An 8,874-nucleotide genomic window follows, 5' to 3' on the forward strand; every position below is an offset into this window, starting at 1 on the left:
TTTGAAAATATCCTATCTGTAACTCCGAACTGCTCGACCGTAGCGCTTCAAAACCGGCGCCAATCGATTCCTCGTGGCCAAAAACCCCAGACCCCCAAGTTTACCGGAGTTTATTAATTCTGGGGCGATTTTCGACTTGGCAACCATTCCTCGTATTATAGTATAAGATTCAACAAATTTACAACAAAGTACATCCAAACATTGTTTCCTAATTTATCATGTGTTGCTTGCTTCTTTTTTGCTTATTTCTTGACAAAGTAAAAAATCATGAACCGAAGCCGTACAAGCAATAAAACTTGATTCCTTTTACCAGCTACTAAATGTGTGAGTTATATAAATAATTCATATAGAATAATATTATTTGTAATTTTTTATATTCGCAATAGATGAACTTAGGATTACACAAGACCCTTTTTCATTGTTTTTTTCTTTCTTTCCTTTTTAGGGTGAAAGTCAAATATTCGCAAAATGTTTCTCTCTTGCATTTTGTCTTTACAAAGTACATCAGTACTATCTTAAATTCGTTTTACACCTGATAAGAGACATTTTGTAGCTATTTTAGAGTACCCTTCAGTAATAGTTGTCTTATTTGAAATTCATCTTGTATTTCTATGTGTGAATCGTAGCATGAGCGGTTCAAGGTTTCTGGAAACGAGGCTAGGAGAAACATTAACTTTATCTCTGGGATCTTTAGATGTTATTTCAAAATTCCGGAATATATTTGCGAGCACAGTCTTTTCTTCCATTAAAGCAAATTTTTGACCTGAAAGCATTGAAAAAATAATGTAATAAATATATTAAATACACTGAAGAGCCAAAAAAAACTGGTACAGGCATAAGTATGCAAAAAAAGGGGTATGGAGCCAATCAAAGTACAGCACTGCGATCGGCAACGCGTATATGAGACAACGAGTGTCTAGCACAGTTCTTAGATCGGTTCCTGCTGCTACAATGCCAGTAACTGATTTAAGTCAGTTTGAACTTGGTGTTATAGTCGGCGCACAGGAGATGGGACATAGCATCTCCGAGATAGCAATGAAATTTGGTTTTTCACGAGTATACCGTGAGTATCGGAAATCCGGTAAAACATCAAATCTACGACATCGCTGCGGTCGGAAAAAGATCGTGCAACGTGATGTTCAGAAGATATCCTCACCCCCTCTTTCTCCCACTGGTTTATGGACAGCCCTGCAGGATTCATGGTGTCAATTATCTCCAGCACTACTTCACACATTGATCGAATCCATGCCACGTCGAGTAGCGGCACTTCTGCGTGCTCGTGGAGGCCCCACACGATATTAGGCAGGTATACCAGTTTTTTTGGCTCTTCAGTGTATAATAATCTAACATTCATGAAGTATTGTTTATTTAAAATTACTCGCAGAAAAGATAATTTTTAAAGACATTTATCATTTGTTTACTTATATTTTTTACTGAAACATTACAACACAAACCAATTTTAGAAAACAGAAACAACTAAAGTAGATTTTTGTGCACCTTTTTCTTTCCGGTGAAAAATATTTCAGCTAAAGATTGTACCTGGTTTCGAAACAAGACGTATTAGTAAGTAATTTCAAACTTACAATCACAATATAATCTATTGTTATAATTCATTGATAGGTTTAAATTTTAAGAGCAAGAAAGATGATTAAGAAAAAAGTCTTTACTTTACCATATATTTAGACAGGTGAGGAATTGTTTATGTATAATAAAATGAGGATTTTCTCTGTCTGTGTGAGTCACTCTTCATACACCACAACCATTTGGCCTAGCGTCCTAAAATTTGCACAGTGGGCGAAAGGGGCAAATTCAGCTTTGATCTTAAAATTCTTTCAAAATTTTCCCATCGGTTATTGGTGAGCCATTGTTTTAAGTTAAATTATGGAGTCATTTTTTCAAATATTTTAAAGATAACATCAATGATCTTAGCTAGCTTATAGCTCTATTTGATAAAAAAAAAAAAGAGTTCGTTGCATGTTCCTTAACATTCGATTATTTTTTACTTATTAAGTCAAGTAAATAAAATGATCAATTTGAGCATAGCAACTTGAAACCTAAGTTATCTGAAATCATGCGTTTGTTTTCATTTTTAAACGTGTTACTATAAAACTAAATAACTTAAAATCAACTGTACTTAAATAAAAAGAAATAAGATATCTACGGAAAAGCAAAATTAATAAAGAAATATAAATTCGTTAAGGAGACATGTAAATGATAACTAACTTATTATTGACGCCAATGATGCTTAATAAATTTTGGCAATAGCTAATAAATAAAATACGAAAATAAACTATGTGCAAAATGGCAAAATTAATGGAGAAAACTTATTCATTTGGAGAGTCATGAAAAATTGTCATAGATATTGACACAGATCATAATTAATTAATTTTGGTAATGTTTAATGAAATTTAGAACGATTACAATTAAGAACGAAAAATTTAGAACGGTCTGTCTCCCAAGCACTTGCTATCCACATTTTACGATAATATTCTCAAACTATTTTGGAATTATAAGAGATACAAGCACATTTTTTCCTGTTATTATAATAGTTTGTATGCGTATAATTATGACACTACCTATACAGTTCCTTGGCCCAGCTGAGAAAGGCACATAGGCATATGGATGTCTTCCAGTTATGTTTTCGGGAAAAAATCTTTTGGGGTCGAACTTTTCTGGATCAGGGAATGATTCGGGATCTCTATGAAGCATAAATGGAAATATAAAGCAAACGCTCCCTTTTTCGACTTCGTAGTCCACTATAAAGTAAAAAAAAAACATATCAATATCTGAATGTGAAATTTCTGTAGCAGCGCAGTAAGAAAAGAAGCAAAAATTGATAAAGAAGTCAGGTTACATTGATGTATATTGTTGAGTTTAATAGTACAAAAGACAGAAAAACAGGAGAGATGAGGAGTAATTCAACATTCATTCAGGAATATTAACAGGAGTAATTCCGACGTGATAAATCTGACAGGAGTAAATCTGACTAATTCTAATCTAAATATTCTGAATTATTTGTTAAAGTCTCTAGAGCAAAAGTGACAATATTGTGCCAAATTAAAAAAGAATATTATAAAAGAATATTAAAAAAGAATATTAAAAAAGAATATAAGATGATAATATCAGCCTTTTCCTGAAAGATCCAGGAAAAAGGCTGACGGAAAAAATATTTACCAAACACAGAAGTTTTCTGTATTTGATATTTTTTCTTGATACCTCTGGAGCATAGGACGCGAGTTTATTTAAAAAAAAAAAGAAAAACCATATGAGGGTTGATAAAATTCAATGTAATGTACAGATAAATTTGGGTGCGGCATGCTCTTAAGCAAACTTTTATACTGCCGAGTGCTTATTTGGAAAATTTGGTTTAATGACACAAGATCCAAAAAAGGACAGACAGAGCCAAACGGAAGTTTCAAAGCGAATAAAAATAAAGTGCAATAAATTTGTGGTAAACAAAACATATAAAATAATGCACGGGTAGAATGAATCATTCAAAAGTGAATGAAATCAGATAAAATTAGTTGCAAGTTTTTGGTGCAAGAAGCTATATTCTCTGCCCAAGATATAGCTTCTTTGGTGCAAAAAGCTATATCCTGATGGTATTAAAACTCTGATGTGAACTTTTGAGAAATACTCGATGTCTTTCAGATAGTAACTAAGATTTCGATGTGGGGTATCACGAAGTAAAGTAGAATAAGAAGAAAGTCACAGTTATTAAAACACTGGGTTTAGATGTCCTTTATGGTTAATGGTTCATTGCAAATGAAAAACCGTAAAATAATTATTTATAATTTAAAATAGCAATTATGCGTAAAAACATCAAAATCTTAAAATTATAAGCATTACTCAACAAATTTTCTTGAGATAAAGAGAACTACCAAAAAAGCCTGAGACAATACAATTAAAAATGCACTTGATATGAAACATAACATTAGATCAACGTCACAAAAAACTGCAGTGGAGGTTGCACCACCCAAAACAGCAAATCTATATGAATCAACCAAGTATGATCAATTCGAAATCTACGCTATCACAACATAAGAAAGGAATCCAAATCAGGTTAAGAGTCGCCAGTAAAGTACTATCGTCCTTTAAATTCAATCCCGGAACCAAATAAAATGTTTCTTTCTATATTAAAAAATTTTAAGATCCTCCGCCGACGCCACTGTTTTGGGTGTTGTACACTAGAACAATAATGTTACAAATTGAGGATCTTCCTTTACGAAAACCGTTCTAGAAGTTAGGTATGAGATAGTTTGGTTTGAAGTTTGTATACCCGGCGGGAGTTTTACATTCACTCAAACGTTTTACTAAGACAGAAGGTTAACGCCTTTGGGCGATAACTAACTGGATCTTTGGGATCTTTACCTGGTTTAAAAATGTCATCGCTTCACCTTTGTTCCGTCCATACTCTATTGAACCACGACAGGATGCTTTCGAATGACCAAACCTTTGACAATGAAAGCATCCCAAAAGCTTTGTAACATAGGAACGGACAAGACAGTTATACAATGCTAGTTTAACAGCAGATAGTGAAGGTGGAGTGTCAAATGTAAAAATAACAGTTTCGTAGGAATGAGTAGTCCATTCCATCGAATATTAATCTTGCAGAACACTGGAACATGCTGGTTTTGCAGGTTCTTTAAGTTTATTTCTGCGGATCATCTATAAATTTAAATACGTATGTGTGGGGAGTGACAGTAATTATAAATGAGCATATGTTTGAACACTAAGATGTTGCTCTTTTTTCAGATGATGCTTGCACCGAGAGATCGCCGTAACGTAACTTTCTCACGGTGACTCCCTCTGTGGTGAGAAGAGCAATGTATTTCAAGATTGGTAAAACTTTAGAAGATGAGATGTTTGGTACAACTGGATTGGTCAACGTTATGAGAAAATATCAAGCGTATACCCTTTCAATGAAAGGGGAGTTTAATTTCAGTGTAAGAAATGTTTCGCTTTTCTTGCATTGTTGTGTGGAAAAAATGGAATTATTGTATAAATGTCAATAAATGAAATATTAATAAGTATGTACTTCAATTTTCCGGGGCTATTTGTTCCTTTAAATGAAATAACCAACAGTAATGTTTTGAAGTGTTAGGTAAGGAAATATTTTTTAAACTTTTCTAATTTTTACTTCACTGTCAATTTAAGTGTACATAGTTGTACCTTGGAAGATCGCTATTATTATTATTTTTTACTTACACACTTTGAAGCTTTCTCTAACTTCTCTACCTATGAAAGGCACTGAAGGATGTAATCTAAGAGTCTCCTAAAGCAAAAAAAAAAATGAAAAAAAAATAAAAATTTCTTTTTTAGAAATTGCAATATTTCGATATTAAAGTCTTGAAATTAAATTATACCTTAATGACACATTCCAAGTACTTCATACGCATCAAGTCATCACGATCAATATCTCTTTCATTATCACCTTCAAATATTCCATCCAATTCTTCGTGTATTTTTTCTTGTACGTGTTTATCTAATCCAACGAAATATAATGCCCAAGAAATGGCCATAGCTGTTGTATCATGACCCTAAAAATAAATTTTAAAACTAAATTTCTGATCCTAAAAAGTTTCCTTTTTTTAAATGTTTCAAAGCAAATATGATATACAGAATAATAAAATTTAATATGATGGAAATACAGTGCCCGAAGCTAATAAAATCACCGGATAATAAGATCAGCCACTTTATAAAATCAAATCGGCAAGAACCGAATCGTTACAATATTAATACATGTTAAAAACAACCTTTAATAAAATCAATGCCGCCGCTTTTTAAAATCAAAATTTTGACTACATAATAAATCAAAGGTGCAATATTTCAGCTTTTTTTGTTCTTATTTATAAAATTTTACTTTTTCGAAGTTTGAAGATTTTTTTAGAAGAAGCAACAGTTACTCACAAACCTGTGAAACAGGTGTGGTTAGCACTTTCCTGTAATATACATAGTGTAAGAATTAAGGAAAAATGTGGGTGGTAGGCGGCGAGTTCATAGAAATCAATTTCTCAATGTTAATTCCTAGACTTGAATGAAGTTTGGAGAAACCTATCTCACTCAACAGGGGGTCGAATTCTTGTCTTACTTTTTATTGAATGAACCATAGAAAGGAGCCAAGTTTCTTTTGTTATCTATCTTAACAGAGAACATGAATAGATTTCCAAAAACTGTCTGTGCACATGTTCCATATTATTTAAGCCGTTTGAGTAAATTATAGTTTTTGCACATATCATTTTTAAGTTCGTTTGGTGTTAAATTTTATCAGCATGCTGAAAAAGAAGGTTTTGAGTCTTAAAGATAAATTCGAAGTGTCGCAAAACTATGATAAGCTTCCTAAATGTAGTCAACGTGAAGCTTCAATGGAGATGACGATAGGGCTCATAACTGTTTCGAAGAAATGATCAGCAATGAAGAAAATGAAATGGACGAGAATTTTTCACGTTACGTAGCTATTGACGATAACCTGCAAACATCAGGAGAAAAATCTGACTCTAAAATTGTTACAGATATCAAAAATTGCAAAGTTATTTCCCATCAAGAAATGGAGGAATCAGACTCAGAAGATGAAATAAACTCATCAGTGCCATCTTCAATGGAAGTCAGAAAAGCACTTAATGTATTGCGGCAAGCTTTAGAACAAAGAGGAGGAATATCGAAAACTATAAAAACTTCTGTAAACTCTCAAATGATGTTGAAAAGTTAATTTTAATTACTGCAACTCAAGCAACCATTGATCGGTTTTTTGCAAATTTTTTGTAAATTTAATCTTATGTAGGGTTTTATTTTATTAAAGTAATTAAATTAGTTAAAATAAAGCATTAATGTGGTCATTATTTCAGCTTTTAAAGTGCGTGCATTTAGAATATATCGTAAATTTTTTTTTCAAATGTTGAATCTCCTCTTAATAAAATCAGCCGCTTAATAAAATCAAAAGAGCATAAAACGAAAGTGATTTTAATAAACGGCGGGCACTATTATATTTTATTTTATCACTAAAAGCTACCAATCCTAGCCCTCTTTTTTGTTTTCACAACAATGATTATTATTATTGTTATATATTAGACGCTTATTTTTATATTTGTCACTATTTAAATTTTTTTTTATCTATAAATTTGTGATGTTTAATGTGGTAACAGTTTAGGACTTAAATTTGAGTTTGTCATTTTTGATTTCAAATTTTTAAAAATAAATAATGCTTTCTGTTGATGATGGCTTTGTTGTATGCCGTTTACTTTTTTAATGGCATTTTATGACTAAAGAATGAGCCAAGCTTTAAAAACAAAAATTTAATATGATTAAATTAAATACTTTAGAAACAACCAACTTTATGTTATATTTTTCTTTCAAGCAACTTTGAAAAGGATCCAACATAAAATTGGTCCATAACATAAATAAATAAAATTAACTAAGATTTAAAATATCAAAATTTACCTTGTAATGTACTCATCTATTTAATAAAATTTTTTGTAGACTGGTAGATCTTGTTGTTGTAGTTAATTTACATCACACTAGAGCTTTGATCCTCGGCAGAGGGAATTTCACCCTCGCTTCGGTAGCCTAACGACCTGCTCGCAAAGTCGAGCACTTTACGGTAGAACAGTTTAACGAGGACCAATACCGCCCACCCTCGGTCTCTAAGCAGACTGATCCAAGTGGTCACCCACCACCGCAGCCAGTGATGCTTGATTTCGGGATTAAAAATGATGCAAAAGTAATTCTGGTAAAATGTATGGGTTTTTAAAATCAGATTCTGAAAATTACCACCTGTCGGTATAATACCGTATTTTATCGAAAATAACAAATTTCAAAAATGCAATCAGTGTCGTCTTGATCATTTAAGAAATTGCTTTTTAGTACACTCTAAAAACTGTACCTCTGATTTCAGAGGCATAGGCTAAATGTACCGTGTATTTTCTCGCGTAAGAGGCACATAACTAATGTGCCTTTAAAAATGAGAGGCACCACAACAAATTAAAGGCACCAAAGCAAATGCCAGTCAATGCGCGGTACGAAAAGACATTCGTGCCTCTCAAATTCGCTTCAATTCTTTTTCTTCGGTACGATCATGTAACGGAGAACAAGCGCATGCGCACATCAGTGAAAAATTTTATGACGAAATACGTTTTCTGTCCCCTCGCATCCACGCTACCGATGGAAGAAGTTTTCTACAAATGTGCTCTATTGATGTTATAAAAATGCTTGAATTTGGTAAGTTTAATACTTGTATCTTATTTTTATATTAATTCCTAAGTAACGACGGCATCTTTTTTATTAATACATTTCAATTTTTATTAGTGAATTATTAATGCTACAAATCTTATAAAAATGTTTAAGCGAGAGAGCTAACCCTAGTTATGTTTACATTTCTGTTGTAGTTGTATTATTTATGTTTTATCATTATAATATTAAGAGGAATGTTTTTAAAGTGCCCTATATTTGTTCTGTAGTGTTTGATTATAATTTTGTATGAGGTTTTCAATGTGGCGATTGCTATGAATAAGAAATCATTTTTATTTGAAATACCAATTTGCTTTTTTGTTTATCTTAGTTTACATTCGAGAGCTATCACAGAAATTCTCTCACAGAATGATTGAATAATTTAAAAAACAACGAAGAATGTTTTCGAATTTTTATTATAATTATGAAAAGTATACTTTCAATCATTAGCTATTTTAGAAAACAATTGACATTGATATCTAATTATAATTATTTCAAACTGTTACTAAACTTACAATTGATATAAACCTGAAGAAAAAAATAAGATTATGCTTTATTTATATTTTAAATATGGTGTAAGCATGGGAGAAAAAGGCAATCTTCTAATGATTTATAAATTTTTAATTAGTTATTATTTTTTTTGAAAAAGTA

At 31.8% G+C, this 8,874-nt stretch overlaps 1 protein-coding gene across 1 annotated transcript in view; it reads right to left on the reverse strand.

Moving 5' to 3' along the window:
- Nucleotides 1–347: 347 nt before the first annotated feature.
- LOC107456122 (uncharacterized) overlaps nucleotides 348–8,874 on the reverse strand; it is a 77,557-nt gene continuing 69,030 nt past the window's right edge. Inside the window, exons 19-22 of the mRNA XM_071186931.1 lie at nucleotides 5,367–5,540; nucleotides 5,209–5,275; nucleotides 2,577–2,756; nucleotides 348–763 (exon numbers count right to left, since the gene is read on the reverse strand). Of these exons, the coding sequence (XP_071043032.1) occupies nucleotides 597–763; nucleotides 2,577–2,756; nucleotides 5,209–5,275; nucleotides 5,367–5,540 (588 nt within the window). The 3' untranslated portion in view covers nucleotides 348–596. The remainder of the gene's footprint in view (nucleotides 764–2,576; nucleotides 2,757–5,208; nucleotides 5,276–5,366; nucleotides 5,541–8,874) is intronic.

Source organism: Parasteatoda tepidariorum, chromosome 10 (genome assembly GCF_043381705.1).
Source record: "Parasteatoda tepidariorum isolate YZ-2023 chromosome 10, CAS_Ptep_4.0, whole genome shotgun sequence".
NCBI lineage: Eukaryota > Metazoa > Arthropoda > Arachnida > Araneae > Theridiidae > Parasteatoda > Parasteatoda tepidariorum.